This window comes from Theropithecus gelada, chromosome 4, assembly GCF_003255815.1.
Source record: "Theropithecus gelada isolate Dixy chromosome 4, Tgel_1.0, whole genome shotgun sequence".
In the NCBI taxonomy this organism is placed as follows: Eukaryota; Metazoa; Chordata; class Mammalia; order Primates; family Cercopithecidae; genus Theropithecus; species Theropithecus gelada.
Window position 1 is genome coordinate 128,369,193 of NC_037671.1, and position 20,089 is coordinate 128,389,281.

Sequence of the window (20,089 nt, forward strand, 5' to 3'; positions counted from 1 at the left end):
ACATTGGGATTCAGATTTTAATTTTTTTTTTTTTTTTTTGAAAAACAGTACAGTATTTGCTCTTTAGTGGGAACTACGCTCCCAGTCCTGCAGGCTGGCATGGTGCTGTGAATTTCCACATGCCTTCACCCCTCTGAGCTCCACAGCAACCACAGCGGGGAGGGCGGGCCTCCCTCCTGCGATGAAGGGCGGCCTCCCTTGGGCTGAAGAGACAGAAGCCGTCCACACATTTTCACTGCTGTGCAGATTCGTACAGATCTTTTCCAGAATAAAGCATGATTCAGCCAGGACTCCTCAGCCTCTTCCGTGAGACGTGGTGGTATTTGTCAGCGATGCGGCCTTTGCCGTCTTGGTGACGTGAGTAGCTATTGAAGCATGTCCCCAAGACTCAGTCTCTTCCTTCCCAATAAAGCATTTTAATCAATTTGGTTGTTTGTTTGGGTCATATTTGCTGAGTCCTGAATTGATGGAAAAATCACTCTAGCAGGACATAGCCTCTCCACTCTCCACAAACAAAGATCCACCACATAATATTAGATGGAGACAAATATTGTCACCGTTCAGGAATGTTTTGCAGTTGGGTTCTCTCTAAACTGCAAACATTCTTTTAATACAGGGAATTCCTACGAGAGCTGTAAAAATCCTACTCATATGACATATTACCCCCTCTTGAATGAAGCCTACTGAAGGGTTATTACAAATTTACCTTTTTGTCAATAAAGTTCTTTATGGGACATTTTTCTGGCTGCATTTTAATGTCGTGTTCACTGCCCCAGATGTATGAGGAAGGAGACAAAAAGGCCATTTAAAGCTCTGGTTCTAGAATGCCCCTATTATGCATTTAATGAAATCAAGTGGCATGTGGGTTTGCTGTATGTGGACATAGTTTTGGCTGTAGGTTGCTTTCATGAACCCACAGAGACAGAAACCTGCAGCAATGGAGAAAATGCTAATACAGACGTCTTACTTCAGTGTCTGGCAAACGAGATTATATGTAAGTCGTTTTGGAAGAACTGATCCTGATTCTTTGAATTTTGAGCCTCCACTAGAAAGTTTTCTTTCTGTATTAATGGAAATGATTCATTTTTTAAAAAAGTTTCAAATATAAAGATGACAATTACATTGACTATTTGCAAATGCCATGTTGAACAGTGAGACTTCTAAGCCTTTATTTTATTATTATTATTATTTTTTGATAACACTTGAAGCAAAGATAATAGGTTTTTACAATACTGGCTTTTTACTGATGGACTGAAACCACATTTTTCTGAGGTACACCTATTATTCTTGTTCTAGATTGAGGACGATGTAGACGTCAGCTTCCCTGTCGAGGGAAGCTGAAGTTTTCCAATGATTCCTGAAGCCAACATTCAATTAATTTCCCTGAAGAGCCCTATTGCCTAATGGAACATGGCGGGAACGGCCGCTCTGGAAAGCAGGATCCGTGGAGCCCTGGCTTCTGGCTCACTGGCTTTCAGCTGAGCCTTCCAAATGGCTGGGAATGAACATGCAGTTAGAAGCCTTGGTTTGGAACGGTGGTTCTCAAACTTCATGGTGTGTCACAGTCACTGGGGAACTTGTCCAAACACAGATTGACAGACCCCATCCCAAAGTCTCTGATTCTGCAGCTTTAGGGAGGGCCCCGGGAACATGAGCTCCTCTTCCCAAGCTCCCAGGTGATGCTGAGGTTGCTGTCCCGGGAACCCACTTTGAGAACCGCTGATCTAGGGTGTGCTGGGGCAACTGCTTGTCAGAGGGGTCAGGACACTTGGTCTCCTTCTCTTTGGTCTCACTGAGAATGTGAAATAGGCCATTTGCATGGAGTCCCCTGTGGGGCACACTGGATGGCGGGGGAGCGTCTGGAAGGCGTCTGCACACTGGCTTGCAGCCTCAGTGACCATCATCTAGTTCAGGTCCTGCGTGGTCCCCGGAGGAGCCCAGTGACAAATACGGAGGAGATGGTGAGTCTGTGACACGGCGCCTGCACTGGACCCCTGCTTAGGCTGCAGCTCACAAAAAGAAGGTTGGTCTGTCTTTGAACAAACAGATGGGCCCTGCATTTCCGGGAGCTTTGGAGGATATTTAAAATACTTTCCTCTGACTTGGTTTAAACAGAATCATGAACACCTTTCTCCACGAAAGCAGCATCTTTTTGTGTTTTCCAAAGCCTGAGCGTCTCCAAGGAATCTTACCTTGGGCTGATAATTCTTCCCTCAAGACAGCAGTACCTTTGACACAGGACACCCTCCAAAGCCCAGCACCCCTGCCTAAGTCAGACAGGAGGGCAAGGCCCAGCGCCCCTGCCTAAGTCAGACAGGAGGGCAAGGCCCAGCACCCCTGCTTAAGTCAGACAGGAGGGCAAGGCCTAGCGCCCCTGCCTAAGTCAGACAGGAGGGTGGGGTGCAAGGGTACCTCTGCTTCTCTGCCAAGCTTATTTGACTATGGCCTGTCTGAACCCTTTTATAAGGGCTGCTTAGTCATTTCTTCAACAAATGTTCCCCACCACCCTTTTTTTTTTCTTTTTTCTTTTTTTCTTTTTTTTTTTTTTTGAGATGGGGTCTCACTCTGTCGCCCAGGCTGGAGTGCATAGGCTGGAGTACAGTGGCAAGATCTCAGCTCACTGCAACCTCTGCTTCCCCGGTTCAAGAGATTCTCCTGCCTCAGCCTCCTGAGTAGCTGGGATTACAGGAAAGTGCCACCATGCCCGGGTAATTTTTGTATTTTTAGTAGAGAAGGGATTTCACCACGTTGGCCAGGCTGGTCTCGAACTCCTGACCTCAGGCGATCCACCTGCCTCGGCCTGGCAAAGTGCTAGGATTACAGGTGTGAACCACTGCGCCCGGCCAACAAATGTCTTTTGAAGGCTGACTAGGCCCAGGGCGTGCTTCCTGGAGAGAGAGATGTCATAGTGAAAGGAGCTCCCTGCTCTCACAGAGCTCATGCCCTAGGGTAGAGACACAGGATAAAGAAATAAGTGAAAAATCAAGCATATAGGTACTGCGGTCAGACACTTGTCCATGTTTTGAAGCAAGTAAAGCAATAGGGGACAGAGACTAAGAGGTATGGGGTCAAGGAAGGCCCTTCTGAGGTATAGCAGAGACCACAGTGAGGCCAGCGGAGGGAGGAGGCTCAGTGAACACCATGGGGGCGTCCAGACACCGCTCTGTAGGGAGGATATGCTGCGCCTGCGGGTGGAGCAGGGAGGAGGCCGGCACAGCCTCTGCCCAGAGAGGGGCCCAACCCTGCCAGGCAGAAACGGCTCAGGAGGAACCAGGGCCACATCCTTCAGGCCGCATGTCACCCACGGCAGAGGTCTGGAATGTGCCCCAGCTGGGAGGCAGAAGCCGTTGGAGGGTTGAGAACATGGGAACCTGACTGGCGTTTAAAGGGTCACTGATTTCAAGGTAGAGGATCCCGCCACCCCCTGCAAGGTTGGGGGTCAGCTAGGGGAGCTGGGGACCTGGACTAGAGCGAGGAGGAGGGGCTGGGACTTGGTCAGATACAGATCTTGAAGGTTTAGCACGCAGGATCTGTACTGGATTGGGTGGAGACGTGAAAGAAGAGGATGAATCCTGGCATTTTGGCCCCCGTGGTGACGTGGGCGCCTGCTGACTGAGCTGGAGCCCTCCGCGTGGGGAGGGTGCGGGGCGGGAGAGTGGCGGGAGGCAGGTGGGTCCATGCATTCGGTTTGGATCGATCTCTTCGGCATCCTGGGGGAGATGCCCAGCAGGCGCTGGGGAAGTTGGGGCCAGAGAGCAAATGTGAGAATCAGCCGTGCACAGACGGCATGTGGATCCGCCGGACTGGTCGCGTCACCTGGTGGAAACAGAGGTGAGGCGGAGGTTTGAGTTGGGAGGCTTGCAATGTTTAGAGGTGAGGAAGAGGAGAGGGACGCAGCAAAGGCGACTGAGAAGGAACAATCCAGTCTCAGCATGCACACACCTCCCATACAACGCGGCCTGTCCTTACTGCAGTGGCCCTCAGGCTCCGTGGGTTGTTGCCACTAAGCAGGTGGACGGTACACTCTCTCTTCTCCTTCTCTTAATGGAAGCACTGCCATTTCTTACATGGGAATTGCAACATCTGTAAAGGCCCTGAAATTATCTTCAAAATACTGTGTGTAACGTGCACTTATCTGGGTAGAGGGTGCAGAGTTTCCAACAGATTCTTAAGGCAAGGCTGGGGAATATTTCCCAATAATTTCTAAATAAAAAAGAAACTAAAGTAATACATTTCTACACTTATCAAGCACAGGAAGAGAACAAACCCTTTCACCCAGATTTAAACTTACAGAAACTTGGCAAAGTAAAAACGAATAAAGAATCCAAGTACCTTACAAATATTCCCACTGGGGAAAGCAGAAGTCAACCTCTGTAACAGAGAAATGCAAATCAATCAATGTGCAAAGGGCACTTCCCACCACATCTCTGTCCATGTCATTAACTACTGATAGGGGAATTGGGTAATTGCCAAGTTACTTGTAAGAAGAACCGAGCTATGTCAGTAGTGAGGTCTAAAATTGGATAAGATTGTGTGAGCAAAAGGAATAGAATCATTCCTTATTGAGGCAACCATGGAAGGAATCTCGGAAACTTTCTTCTATAGCGACTACATGCTTCTTTAATATCATCACCAGCACTTGAACTGGAGAGCAAACTAGGGTTTGCTAGTTAGGGTTTCTCCAAAACAAAGCTTGACTTCTGTTTTGGATTCCCATGCAGCTTGCATGCATTCACACATTTAAGACTGCAAAAGAAACAAAGATGATGGGAGATATTTTTAGAATCTGATTCAACACCAATACGTATCTTCCTGTTGCAAAGTGCTCTTGATTAAGCCAAGTATACTTGTATCATTGTCTTCCCATTGCAGGACAGAGAAGAGGTTGATAGTTCCTTTTGTATTACAACGTCATGATTACAAATAATCATAATAGAGTGCCCATTTTAAAGTGACCTTTCCCTCCAAGCACACAGGAGACTTCCTCAGTTTCCCTTGGAGAGCAAAGAAATACTGAATCTAGTGTACAAAAGGTAATAGAAAGTTTAAGTCCCTTCCAACAGGTGATTTTAACAGAAATGGGGTTGATTGTGCTTGGGAAAGCTCTTCTTTCTTGGTCTGAAAAAGAATATGGAGTTTTAGGAGCTGCCTAGCAAGCCTCCAGTGGACACCTGTGTGGAGGTGGCAGATCCTGGAGAATGGGTACTGCCCTGGTTACCTCTGTGTGACTTAGGCACTGCTGACCCACAAGCTGTGTGACCGCCAAGGTCCCTCTGGGCCCTGGATGTTTGGTGGACATGAATCGACGTGGTGTGAATGGGAACTTGGTCAAAGTCAGTTTCACTTTGCTGAAAGCAAAGCCTCCTTGTATCTTGGAAACATCACATTTTGGACAAACTTTGATCAACGGGTACATTTCTAATGAAGGAAGCTTTCATAGAGGAAATTGTTTAGAAAGCATTTGAGGCTTTTGACTCCATTTAAAGTCCTATCGGAGAATCGAAATTTATATTTAGAAAAATATCCATGGGGCATTTCCCCAGATATATTACTTCTTCAAAAGAAGATCCGTCTTTGAGCCTTCCAGCTTTTGCTTGCAAAAGGCTTGTGATGAACATCTGAAAACAACCAAAAGAAGTAAAAGAGGCAGTGCATGTTGAAACAGACTTAAAACTCTTTAGTTTTAGCTTCTCTAAATTAGCAGTCTGAGATGTCCCACGACCTATACTGAAACTTTGCTAGAGATATCATGGAGGTCAACCCCAGAAGAACTTAAGGGTTTTTTTTTGTTGTTGTTGTTGTTTAAGATATCTTCAGCTTTGAAAATAATATTTTCTAAGGATGTAACCATTTCACAGAGTTTTTTTAACTCTCTCTCTCTCCATATATATATATGAGATGGAGTTTCGCTCCTGTTGCCCAGGCTGGAGTGCAATGGTGCAATCTCAGCTCACTGCAACCTCTGCCTCCAGGTTTAAACAATTCTCCCACCTCAGCCTCCTGAGTAGCTGGGATTACAGGCTGCCGCCACCATGTCTGGCTTATTTTTTGTGTTTTTAGTAGAGATGGGGGTTTCACCATGTTGGCCAGGCCGGTCTCAAACTCCTGACCTCGGGTGATCTACCTGCCTCAGCCTCCCAAAGTGCTGGGATTATAGGTGTGAGCCACCACGCCTGGCCTGAACTCCAAAAATGTCCATTTTTGACTGACATTTCTCATATAGAGTCAGGCCATAAAAATCACGTGCCATTCTTCCCACCCGACGGGCCAGGGAGGATACTCTCATAGTCAGGAGTGTGCCCATGGAGATGACTTCCAGGAGGGCGTGTGGGCTGCAAATCCTGGCATCTGTCTCACTTGGGCCTATTAGGGACAAGAGACCACCCACCCCGGCCCATGGGGACTCAGCAGACATTAGAGCCCGGTTCTCCTACGGGACCACACGATGATGGAGCACCTGTTTTCTCCAGGCACTTGGTGGCTACTTCCCCAGGAACATCCCTCTATCCTCGCGGGTACCCGGCCATGGACCTCGGGGAGCCCTGGACAAACATGCACGTGTGCGACGCTTATAACCAACCTGCAAGGTCGACATCGTACAGCCCATTTTTGGATGAGGGAGTTGAGTTTTAGAGCATTTACATAATTTGCCCAAGGTCACAGGACAGCTACTCAGTGGTGGAAAGATACTTCAAAAGCAGTTCTGCTGGGTTCCCACTCCTGCACTAGAACCACTGTGCCGCAGCGTCTATCATCGTGTCCTCGCAGTGACCTGGGGAGAGAGGCTGTCCTGCAGGTGAGGAAAGCTAAGTGACCCGCTCCAGGCTGTCCAGCTCCCGAGTGACAGGCCCAGCCTTCCCACCCAGCTCCTCTACCCTGGCATCCAAGGTCTCATTCCTTGCCTCCCCCTTAACTGACTTTAACACCTGAATGGTGTCTTTGAGTAAATGTAACAGTCCTAAGAGGACAAACAAAAACCTTTGCCTAATACCCAGTCCCCAGTATTTCCCGCTCTTCATCATTCCGTTCCTTTAGCTGTCTTTGAAAGGCAGTTTCAGTGTATAAATGTAGCAGGTGGAAGAAGCTGCTGTCTTGCTCAGAGGCCGGAAACCTGCTGACATTTCCTCCTTCTCCGTGGAGTTAATCAGAAATTATTTGGCTGGAGACGTGGGTATTATTTTAGAAGGCAGACTTGGGTGGGCTGACCATTGGAAAAAGTAGCCTTTTCTAATTCTATTAAAACCACAAAATTGTGGGTTTGGGGGTTTTATTTTGCCTTTTAATTTCCAGAGAACATGATCTTATCTATAGAGTTATTTTGGGTTTTTGCAAAATTATCTTCTTTTCACAAGAAACTCACCACTGCCACGTAAGAAGCATCGTATTGTCTGAGGAGTTTTCAAATACGTATCGCTCTGCCCGGGTAGACACTAGTCATCTTTTGTACTTGTTTTTCTTTGAAATAAAAGTTCGACAGGTACCACAAACTCTGGTAGCACTTTTCATAGGTTACCCCTACAGCTTATAACCCTGCAGCACGCAGGGGGCATCCCCACTTCACAGCTGACGCCGTGTGAGTTTCAGAGAGGTTAAATATCTTGCTAAGGCAGCAGAGCAAATAAATGACAGAACTAGTCAATGAAGCCTGATTTTATTTTATTTTTTTATTTTATTATTATTATTTTTTTGAGACGGAGTCTCGCTCTGTCGTCCAGGCTGGAGTGCAGTGGCCCGATCTCAGCTCACTGCAAGCTCCGCCTCCCGGGTTTACGCCATTCTCCTGCCTCAGCCTCCCGAGTAGCTGGGACTACAGGCGCCCGCCACCTCGCCCGGCTAGTTTTTTGTATTTTTTAGTAGAGACGGGGTTTCACCGTGTTAGCCAGGATGGTCTCGATCTCCTGACCTTGTGATCCGCCCATCTCGGCCTCCCAAAGTGCTGGGATTACAGGCTTGAGCCACCGCGCCCGGCCTTATTTTATTTTTTTGAGACGGGGTCTTGCTCTCTCACCCAGGCTGGAGTGCAGTGGCACAGTCTCAGCTCACTGCAACCTCCACCTCCCGGGTTCAAGCGGTTCTCCTGCCTCAGCCTCCCGAGTAGCTGGGAGTACAGGCACCTGCCACCAGGCCTGGCTAATTTCCGTATTTTTAGTAGAGATGGGGGTTTCACCATGTTGGCCCGAACTCCTGATCTTAGGTGATCTGCCTACCTTGGCCTCCCAAAGTGCTGGGATTACAGGCACGTGAGCCACCGTGCCCGGCCAAAGCCTGATGTTTTAATTCCAAAGTTAGGGCTCTTGGCTAAGTTGCCAGGTCTTCTTGCTCCTATACCAGGCAGTTTTCATGAGTATAATGAAGAGTGAGTGGCCAGAGCTGCCTCTGCATGTCCCAGCAGAGCCGGGTCAGAGCCATTCCAGTACCAGCTTTCAAAGGCGCCAACAAGCCGTGATCCTTCTAACTAATAACCTTACAGACTTTGGTGTTCCCTTTGATTGTTTCACTGATGCCAGCTGATGGATGCAATTGAATGTCAGAGTTTGCAGAATAACCTGCTTTAATCTGTGGATGTCTACTTCTAGCTGTGCCTTTACCAAATATTGTGCATGAAAGTCAATTTGTTGGCCGGGCGCAGTGGCTCATGCCTGTAATACCAGCACTTTGAGAGGCTGAGGCGGGTGGATCACCTGAGGTTGGGAGTTCAAGACCAGCCTGACCAACATGGGGAAACCCCGTCTTTACTAAAAATACAAAATTAGCCAGGCACTGTGGTGCACACCTGTAATCCCAGCTACTCAGGGGGCTGAGGTAGAAGAATCACTTGAACCTAGGAGGCAGAAGTTGTGGTGAGCTGAGATCACGCCATTGTACTCCAGCCTGGGCAACAAGAGTGAAACTCCATCTCAAAAAACAAAAGACAAAAAACAAAGTCAATTTGTCTTATCCAATCATGCCTCTTCCTTCACCGTAGACAATGCTTACAGAAACAGGATGGTAGCTCCTAAGCTGCTAGGTTTCACATGCTGAGACAGTAATCAGGAGAAATGGACGATGAGCTCATTTTCAAAACTGGTGTTTGCCTTTAGAAACTTGTGCCTTAGATAGTGAAAACAGTTTGGAGGCTGATGCATAGTGCATGGAGAAACACATTTCGCTTCTTCACTTTTTTTCTTTTTTTTTTTTTTGAGATAGAGTTTCGCTCTTGTTGCCCAGGCTGAAGAGCAACAGCACGATCTCGGCTCACTGCAACCTCCGCCTCCCGGGTTCAAGCATTTCTCCTGTCTCAGCCTCTCAAGTAGCTGGGATTACAGGCGCATGCTGCCATGCCTGGCTAATTTTTGTATTTTTAGTAGAGACGGGGTTTCATCATATTGGTCAGGCTGGACTCGAATTCCTGATCCACCCACCTTGGCCTCCCAACATGCTGGGATTATAGGCATGAGCCACCATACCTGGCCTCATTTCTTCACTTTTATGCAGAAGTTTCACTTTGCTACAGGAATAAGATACTTTCGGCTATGTATTTCTAAGCAGTTACAGCATCTCTCGAGTGTGCAAAGTCAGTGTTCCATCTTTATGAAGTTTTCTGGGCTAAGTTTCAAATGCCTGAAGCTCCCATCTGACATGTCTGAAGAGCCACGATCCAGGGCTGACTCTCTTACAGTTGCTCTTCTCTTTGGTCATTTTAAAATTTCTTTTTCAATTGAATGAAAAAGTGCATGTCTTTTGTCTTTTTGTTTGTTTGCTTTTTTCCTTTTTGGTCTCAATAAAATCCCCCAATACGGCCATCAGACCTACTGCATGGTGCTATGAAAAGTCATCCAACTAGTGGGAGGAAGCATACGGAGAGACGAGGATTCAAGCTAGCCTTTTCTTTTTTTTTTTAAACATATTTGCCAAGTTACATTTCACACGTAACCCTGACCCCGTCCTCTCCCCAGTCTTCCCCTACCTGCACCCAAATATAAACTGAAAGGCCCCTGAAGCCCAGATCACTAGTAGGCTAAAGGCATTAATTACAACTGTAGCTGAGGTTATAATGGGCTGCAAAAATTTCCTGCTGTAATTGGAATATAGATTCAACAGTTTTATTGAATGTCAAAGCACATTATTCCGCACAGCTGCTAGAGAGGCACGGCTGAACCGATGCTTCTCTTCCATGACAAACACCTCTTAAGCAGTCAGCATAAACTCTTCCCTTACAACCTCTGACATCACCCCCAGGGCAGGCACACACAGAACAGCAATTGCTGAATTGCGTATGAAAATTATAGTTTATTGTCTATACAACTGAAGGTTTCACTCGGACTCCTGCTTCTGTCGGAGCTGTATAAAGAAGCAATTCTTCTCATAGAACAAATAAGCACAGTACACTATTGTAATCTAAGAAACAGGCACTATTTATGTATTGGAAAGCCTTGCTCTCAATAGGGCTAACAGTCCAATGGCCCATAAGCCACTATTTTAGCAGCTGTAGAAAAGAAAGCTGTGGAAGTCACAAGGAATGAGATGCTAAAAGCAGCAGAGACGGATGATCCCAACACCAACGGGAGGCTTCAAGTCCCAGCTGCTGCCACTGTTAGTTTAGCAAGCAAGACTCGTAGGTGGGGACCACGTACTTAATGTTGATAAAGGCATTTTCTCCTCCGTAGCGCTCGAAGGCCTCCAGCGTCTCCTGGATCAAGTCACCAATGTTCTCCCTCTTCTGCTGGCTGTAGTCAATGCCATCTCCGGAGTTCACTGGTGCATGCAAACACACAAAGAGGGCAGTTATTTCTCCGCAATTTCCCGAAAAGTCCTACACAGTCTAGGCATTTTCTCTGAATGCTTATGAGGAGACACAAACATGCAAGATTTTTACACGATCTTGAGGAGTTTTAAAAGCAGTGGCAACTATACAAAAATACCAACTCCCAAATTGGAGCCAAGGCAAAATAATCTAAAATGAAGGATTAATGGAGTAAACAACAGCGAGTGAATCACAGTTACAAGAAAGAGGACAAGTCAGGGACTCTGTTTCTTGATCTGTTATATACAGAGTGTTCTCTCGGGCCCTGAGTCTTCTGAAATCACAGCATGGTGTCCTTAGAAGGAACAGTCTATTGTGAGATCAGGCTGTTTGTTCCTTGTGATTTAAAATGGATCTGCTTTGGAATGAGGCTTAGCCCCCACCCCGTGTCTCTGCTGCTTTTGAACGCATGGCAAACTCTTTCTCCTGAATCCCAGTAACCCAAGTGTTCAGTTCCCTGAAATCATTTTGCTCATTCCAGGTGCAGGTGGGACAGGAGGAATCTGCTTCTCGTGCCCTGGCTGCTCCCGAACGATCACTCAATGCTGGGATGCAGCTATTCGTCAGTCAGGGCTTTGCAGGGAGTTTGTGTCACTGCTAGTTTTGGAGTCCCCAAGTCTAGGGAGGTGTGTCAGCTGTAGGGTCTGGAAGTGATCGCTTCAGTTGCCTCTCAGGTGCTAGGAGAGACGCAATTTCTAGGGTGGCCTTCAAAGGCCAGGAACCTATGGCTAACAGCCTCTCCTCTATACCACAAACTCAATCTCGAATCCCTTAGAAAAGAGATATGCGATTGTATCCAAGCTGCAGGAGTTACCAAGGGTGAGGGAGTCTGACAAAAATGGGGCCCCTTAGCTTCCATTCTGCGTGTAGACATCCCACAATTGTTTTCTCTAATGATAGTCATTCCATGCTTTCTGTTGTATTCCACTGCCAGGTAACCAAGGGCTTCAACGACATTTATTCTCCCAGCAAGCAAGTCATGAGTGTGTCCTGCCTTATCTGTGGTGGAAGGAAACTGCACAGGTGGGCTGGGAGGACCCAGTAGGATGAGGGTGACTGCTCAGGCCTAGAGGGTGCCACGGGGCCAGGGACCTTCAGTGCAACTTGAAAATGTGCATTTCACTAGAGAAAGAATTCATTTGATTCATATTTCAATTGTAGACCCACAATGTTTATTTTGTTTGAATGTGAAAAATAGAGGGAAAAATGGTGTTTCCAACCTTTTATTCTTCCTTAGTCATCTGAGACATTTAAAAAAGACTTAGTAATGGTTCAGACCAGAATAAATATAACAATTACAATCCTACACAGCATAGGGAAGCAGTTCTTTTGCTTGATGTTTCCAGAAACTTATTAGGGAAATATCACTGTCTTCTGTGATATACATACAATAAATTGCTATCCTTATTCATTTCTTTTGGTGAGGGTGAAGGCAGGCAGATATAACACTGATTTTCAGAAGAAAAAAACAGATTGGGAGTCATACAACTGTAGTGCATGCCATTTATTCATAATAAATGACCTTAAAATGGTTCACAAAGCCATTGCAATTAGGTGGGTTTTTCCTTCCTCATAGTACATGTCTTTGTGCTGTCACAGGTAAAGCTGGATTTCAATTTATTTAAAGTTCGATCATCCCAAATATTCAAATATATAGAACAAAATATTATATATACACACACATACATGTATGAATGAGAGAGAGGAACAGAGAGAGAGAGGGAGAGATGATGCCAGATACAGTGACTCATGCCTGTAATCCCAGCACTGTGGGAAGCTGAGGTGGGAGGATTGCTTAAGACCAGGAGTTTGAGACCAGCCTGAGCAACACAGCAACACAGCAAGACCCCATCTCTATAAAAGAAATGAAAAAATTAGCTAGGTGTGGTGGCATGCGCCTGTAGTCTCAGCTACTTGAGAGGCTGAGGTGGGAGGATCACTTGAGCCCAGGTGGTCGAGGTGGCAGAGAGCCATGATCTCGCCACTGCACTCCAGCCTGGGCGAAGAGTGAGACCCTGTCTCAAAAACAAACAAACAAAACAAAAAGAATATATCAGATAAACAAAAGATAAGATTTTTAAACAAAAGGGTTCTTGCCCTATTGCTTTTTAGAAAAACAACAACAATAAACTTTGTAAAAACAAACATGTAAACAGATACACCTTTGACGTCCACCGGCTTTTCTGTTTGTATTTCTTAAGATTGACATGGTGTTCTGAGGTGGGAGAAGGTGCAGGTGGGAATGGCTGCAAGGGATAGATGAAGCCCTGTGGCTCCGCTGCAGGGAGCCTTCCACGAAGGGCTTTGAGTTGGATTGAGAGAGGAGGAGGAAGCTTGTGTTGGGAGGAGGCGTTGTTGACATTTGTTACAGGTGTAAAGAAAAGATGTTAAGGAAGAATGTGGGCAGGACGAAAAGCAACAGGGGATTTGAACAGAGGTGCTGGCGGGAGAACCCTGCATGACAGGGGAGGTCAGCAGCAGGGAACGTGCTTTACAGAAACAACTTCAGCTTCCCAGATTCCAACCAAAGCAGGGACGAATGTCCCCTCAGAGTCGGGCTCATCTTTGTGTGCCCCTTCTCTCCAAATTATAGCTGATAAACTCCTCCTAGGCATGAAAGAGGTGGACCTAGGGAGATGGTGGCATGGCCTGTTTGTGTAGGGCAGACAGCCCATTGCACAAATCCCTGGAGGGCACACGGAAAAGATAGTTGGTGATGATGCTGAGTTGTGGCAGCCGTGATCAAGTTCCTTATGGAGAAAGATACATACATTAGTCACTCATAAACGGTGCCTTTTGTTGGTATATTAGTCAGAAGGTCAAGAGCTCAATAGACCAGGAGACAGACATATTTTCCTGATAGAGGGAAAGGGCGTGGAAGATCTGCACACAACGGAAAGCTTAAGGCACCTGCTTTTCCACTGCCCCAGAAGGCAGCAATGACAAGCAGAACTTTATCTCATGTTCTTACTTTTTAAAAAATATTTGACTGTAGGAGTAAGTAAACTATGTAACTTTTTTGTTTTTCCACACTGTATAACCTCAAATGATAAAAGAACAAACCACAATAGGAGTTGCTTATTCAAAAAGTGAGTTGGAGTTGGAATATTTTGTGGTTGCAGAATGTGTATCATTGGGGTAGAGAAAAGGCCAAAAAAGGAACACTTCCCTTACTTTTCATGCTGAAACAATGACCCTTGGGGTCTAATTGTGTTGAGAAGCAGGTGAGTCATGAGGTCTCCATTTCAAACCTGCTATATTGACAGTTTTTTGAGAGCCTGAAATTAAGGTGATTAAGTGTGAACTCACCATTTTAAATACATGCGACACTGTTCAAAAATACATTTGTGAGAATAGGACATTAAAAAAAAAACAAACCCAAACGGTTATTTACAATTGCCAATTCTGATGAGGAAAATGACATTTCAATTTAGGAAGCAAGGAGTGTATTTATGTCTGGCAGCTAGAAAATATGCACTGATGATGGAAAAGATACATTTTATTTATAATCAAACAAATAGGTCGAAAGCAATGGTTTAAACCAGACTTGGTGCTTCTGGAAGGATGACAAGCAGGCAGAGGAGAACAAGGGATTTAGTTCCTGTTCTTGAAGATCCCTCCATGCAGGAGGCATGCGGCCTACTGCCTGAAAGTTGTTCTTGGTTAAACATTATTTTAAGTGCATTTATTCCTCTGAATATTGGTATTTTTGATGATGTAAGCAGTCTGTTTAAGCATGAATAATATGCACACTCATTTTTCTATCTAAACCTCCTTAAACTGTGCCCACTGGATGCTTTCTCTTTCTGGATGCCATTTTCTTCAGAACTAGGACGCACGTGTCTATCCCAGTCTCTGGTCTCTTGTCCAGCAATGGCATCCTCCCTGCTTCGTGAACTCAGCTTGGGGCTGTGAAGGGACAGTCGTACACCTTGTTACCGAGGGCCACCGCAATGGGGAGCTGCACCCGACACATTTACATTTCACAAAGATATCCGCCACTCTGTGGACACGGACCAGCAAAAGGCTTGGATGACTTAGGATTTTGATGATGTATTCTCCAGTTCAATTCTAGACTGTGTGCAAACTTCATTCTTTCTTCTACTTTCTTTAGTGATGACTATTACAGGAGAAAGGAAAAGATCGAAGGTGAGGGAAGCAAAGCCAGAAAGGAAGGACAGCTTTGGTGGCCAGAGCGAGGTCTTCCCACGTTACTCCCACGTTACTCGCGTTGCTCCTCCGTCCTGCAGAACGCCGTGGGTCGTGGCAGCAGCTGCAGCTATTTCACAGGCTGTCCTCCCTGTAGACTAAGCATCTACTCCGCGCTATAGGGCAATGCCAGACAAAAAAGACCCTTGCCTTCCGGGGAGCTTGCCATCCAGCTGAGGAAGCCTAATTAGCCACGCTTCCTATAGGATGCAGTGGTCACTTTCTCCCCCCTGGAAGTACGTCTGGACCCAGGCACCCCACTCCTTCCAGAGCCGCCACCCACTGTGTGTCCCCCATGGCGCTTTGCTTGCCAGTGAGCCCTGCGTCTTGAGAACTCTGAACGGTTCCTTGTAGTCAGGACACTCGGGGATCCTAGAGACACGAAAAGCAGGAGACTTTGTGTGACGGCCACTGTGAGGCTCAGGGAGAGTTTAATTCAAATTTGGATTTTTCTTACTCTTATGCTTTGGGGCAATACTCTTAAATGGTAAATATATAGCCATTGTATGAACAGTAACACACAAAGGAGTTATTTGGAAATGAAAGCCTTATTGAAGGCACTGGAAAAATAAAACAAATAAACGCTTCCTTTAGATTGCTCACTCCACATGCCTGAAGGGTTGTTCATTTGATGCCGAACAGATGAAGTCATTTATGAACTCTATCTATACTTTTTCGTAATGACTAAGAAGATCCTAAATAGGCACGATTTCAGGAAGGAAGCCCTTCTGTTAATTTTGAGAACGTCCTGGCTGAAGCAGCAGCATCGCACTCTCAAAGCGAACAGCCAGACCACACCGGGGAAGGCAGAGTTGTCAGGTCCACGGGAAGAGAGTCCCGCCCCAACACGCTCTCCTGCCTGAGATGCCTGAAGAGCTGGAGGCTGTTCGAAGGCAACGAACCAAACATTCTCCCAGGAAACACTAACTTGGGAAACTCCATTAAAAACCACCCAAGTGAATCAGGAAATGGTTAAGAGGTGACTGAGATGATGATAAAACTATCATTACCAGTCTTTCTTCACACTGAATATCTGCTTTCGGAAGCTTGAATTTTATGATGCAACTCGCCATGCTCAGTAACAAAAATGGTTTGTGTTACCTCCTAGGTACTCAACAGCTAGACTGTAGAAATGGCTGTAGAAATTAGCAACTATCTCAGACAAATACATGAGGATTATCGTGATAGAACAACATTCACCTTAGCCGCAGGCAGCAAGAGACATTGACTCAGGCAGACTGACTTTCTCCACGCACCCAAGACTGAGTGACAGCCATAAAACCAAGGCTCTGGAATAAATGGCTGCGGAGGCGTCGCGGTTCAGCCGCACCGCCGTTGGTCTAGAGCTGTTCCCTGGCCGTTGGCATGTGGAGCATTTGCTGCCCGAGGTAGCCACTTTGCACTTGAGTGAACCCAGGCCAGATCAAAGCTCTTTCCGTACCCAGCTTTCGTCGGAATCAAGCCAACTGCAGATATCGCCTTGCGCTGTGTTCCCCAATGGGGCCAGGTAATCTCGTTGAAACAACACTGAGTGGAATTAAACAACAACAACAAAAAATGCTGACAGAAGAAATCAAGTTTCTTTCTGGACCAGAAAAGGCATATTTTTGATTCTCAGATGCTGAACTAAAAAATTTCAAGAGCTTTAATGCCCAAGTAAAAGGATTTTCACCTGTTAAGACTTGTCACCTTTGACGTCATCAGGCACAGCTAAAGCTGGCTTTTTTCTGATTGGGTTGTAGTGATGTCTTCCGCTGTGGTGAGCGAGAAAGCGAGCCCTGGGGGCCTGGCTCAGGCCTTGGCAGGTATGTGCAGGTGGAACCCACTACATATATTATTATCATGTTTCTTGATGACGCTAAGTCTTCACAGATTCTCTGTTGGATTATTCTGCATATATTTCCCCCGCCCACTTTGTATTTTTTTTTGTTTTTTTGTTTTGTTTTTTTTTTGTTTTGTTTTTGATACAGAGTCTCACTCTGTGGTCCAAGCTAGAGTGTAGTGGTGCAACCTTGGCTCACTGCAGCCTCCGCCTCCCAGGTTCAAGCGATTCTCCTGCCTCAGCCTCCCGAGTAGCTGGGATTACAGGTGTGCACCACAATGCGCAGCTAATTTTTGTATTTTTAGTAGAGACAGAGTTTTGCCATGTTGATCACGCTGGTCTCGAACTCCTGGACTCAAGTGATCCACCCGCCTTGGCCTCCCAAAGTGCTGGGATTACAGGCGTGAGCCACCACGCCCAGCCACATTTTCCCTTTGTGAATTTAGAAATGGTTGCTTTTGAGTTTTTTAAATATGAATTAAGAAAGGGGAAAAGGAAGGCTACAGGTATATTTTATCTTTTAAGATATTTACAGTTTAAATACCTAGATTAAATTGTCACGATTTGTTTTGCCAGAAATGTGTTTGTTTGGGTTAGCGTGGACTGAATTTACTATATAGAAATAGCTTTAGCTGTTTTAGAATAGGAGTTTTCTCCTGTAAAGTTTGGATAATTATAGGGAAATAGCTATGAATTCCAACCTGGTCGTTTCTGGAGGAGAAAGAGTAAGAAAGAAAAGAGACAGGAGGGGGAAAACCTAGGAACCTAGGATCGAATTCTTTTTTTTTTTTTTTTTTTCTTTTTAACAATGAGTAAGAGAAGAGCCTTTTGGGGAGAAGCTGTGAGGTTATCTGCTTTTAGAATCCTGAAGAAATGCTTCTTTGACTCTATTTTTAAAGCTTTGCTATGTTACTTTGAGGGGACTCAACTTTTCTCCCCCTTAACCATAATGTGCGTTGCCCCATTTGGAATTCTGGGTGTTTCTGTGTCTGGGCCACGCTTAGCCACTGCTTCCTTGGCTGACTTCATGTTCTCTCGGAAACTGAAGGTTCCCCACATTCCCTGAAGTATGACCTCACGATGGGTATTTCCAAAGTCATGGTTCATGGGTGTGTGAATCGAAGTTGCAATGGTTTTTCAACCAAAACTCACGATAACCACAGCATCTGGCATGCTGGAGATGCCCAAGGGCTCACCCACTTCAAATCTTCTCAGATCTTATTGACATTAATGAAATTCACAAGATTTCTTTCCTCTGAAGATAAAAGCTTTGAAGTAAGCTCTCGATTCCCAGCTGGATGTCTCGTTCTCTTTCTCTCTTCTTGACACCGAAGGCTGGGTCACTAAAGCACTGAGCTACTAAGCCATCGTATTTCCAAAAGCTCGAGGAAACGTTTTCATCTTCTGAATGGGGTCGTTGGTCACTTGGAGATACCATGAATCTTGGCCTAACAGTCAATTCACTATCTAAATTTCCCTTAGATAGACAATGACAATTTCTAAACAGTTGTCGTTATCCAACTGCAAAGTAGATTCATTTATCTATGAAATGTACAACAATAACAATGGGGTCATACTGATATAGTGAAGAGAATACTGGACTTCAAGGCAAACAGCCTGAGATAAAATTTTCAATAACTTAGTAGCTACAATATTCAATAATTCACTAGCTATTTAACTATGGGCAGGTTATTTAACTTCTCTGAATCTCAGTTACTGCCTCTGAATAAAGACTGAACTTTGGATACTCTGTGGTTTCTATTCACCTAACATTACTTTTTATAATATCACAACATAACTTTGGAATAAGCATTTAGAAATGACAGTTATTCAAAGGATGCCTGTATTTCAACTGAAAAGATGATCACAAAGCAACTATGTAATTCTTCAAAGTAAGTCAGAAACCTCATAAGCATCAAAATCAGGTGTCAAGTCAAGTTCTAAGAAAACCTGAAAAGACCAAATGTTTATATAATTAATTCTAGTTAAGAAAGAGTGCACTGTGCAAAACTTATTATTTGTTGACCCCCTACACCAAATGCTATTACATTCTGCTATTTCATTAAGTCTATATAGATTTTAAAGACCAATTATATGGGTTAATTTCTTTTTTACATACCAATTGACAATGATTTGGTCAAGACTACAAAAAAGCAAGCTAGGGTCTTCTCTGATTAATGACTGTTTTGATCTGAAAGTTATACTAAGAAAAATAGGTGAGTTCATCCATTTATCCCTCTACTGGATAATTATAACGATGGATTCAGTCATCATTGAATTAAGCTGAATTCAAGCTTGCAAAGTAAAAGCTCATCTCTTTTCTTATTGGCCAACATGATTCAGTGAACAGAGTGTTTCAAAAAAGGAGCAGAGGGTTAAGTCCAGCTGTCTGTGTTAAATCTATTTCTCGCTGTCTTATCTCATGGTGGAGTAATAATAACAACAATATAATGTCATTTACACAGATTAGGTCATTTAAAAGTAACAATAGCCCTATGAGCTAAATACTATTATTATTCCCCTTCACAGGGGAGAAAACTGAGGTTTTGAGAGGTGAGAAAACTTAGTGAAATGATGTAAGCAGTAAGTGATACTGGGATCCCGAAAAAGAGAAATCGAAGTAAGAATCTGCTGAAGTGCATCTTGCATGATGGCGGGAAGGTTCAGAAAGAGAGGTCTGAGCATCACATGTCATCACAGCGAGAGCAGAAGGTAGCAGAACATTTGCTACCTACAGAAGAACTTTAGCCCCGTATCATCCGCAGAGAGGTTCCAGGTGAGTCAGTGACGGGGAGATACTGTAGCTGCTGCAACCAACCGGGTAATGTTTCCTAGGATAGTCAATTGCTATGATAAAAAATATATCATTTTTTATGATATAGATTATTACACTATCTTTACTTCATTACAGATCCTTAAAACAATAGCATTCACAGAGATACAGGCAGGATGACAAAAATCAAGGCCGATGGATTTCAAGGACTTTTCTTTCGGTGCCATAAATACATGATCAGTATGGGGAAGGTCTAGGATCAATTTCTCATTTCATCCCCCCCATCTTTATGGGCATCCATTATGATTTATTTTTAGTCTGGTAGATATTAGTTACATAGTCTTCTAGATAAAGAAATTATAAGGCTTTAATGTATACAAGGTAGATGAGCAGGCTGAGCGTGACTGCCCAGGGACATCATTGCTACTTAGTGGACGGATGCCTGGTATTGGACCAGAGGCACTAGGAGAACCTATAACTGTGGGATCTCAGGAATAGGGTG

The 20,089-nt window shown here is 45.0% G+C and overlaps 1 protein-coding gene and 1 long non-coding RNA gene across 3 annotated transcripts in view; one reads left to right on the top strand and one right to left on the bottom strand.

The window, feature by feature from the left end:
- Positions 1-833: 833 nt before the first annotated feature.
- LOC112622745 lies at positions 834-15,597 on the top strand. Its single transcript, XR_003119019.1, has 6 exons — positions 834-994; positions 1,297-1,961; positions 4,873-5,033; positions 6,471-6,587; positions 11,718-11,806; positions 14,610-15,597. It is a non-coding gene; the product is annotated as an uncharacterized LOC112622745 (long non-coding RNA).
- Positions 10,246-20,089, bottom strand: part of PACRG (parkin coregulated) — a 582,537-nt gene continuing 572,693 nt past the window's right edge. The window contains exons 5-6 of one of the 2 annotated variants that reach the window (XM_025382547.1): positions 12,682-12,798; positions 10,246-10,734 (exon numbers count right to left, since the gene is read on the bottom strand). In XM_025382547.1, the coding sequence (XP_025238332.1) occupies positions 10,574-10,734; positions 12,682-12,798 (278 nt within the window). In that variant the 3' untranslated portion in view covers positions 10,246-10,573. The remainder of the gene's footprint in view (positions 10,735-12,681; positions 12,799-20,089) is intronic. The other variant, XM_025382548.1, reaches the window with a different exon arrangement.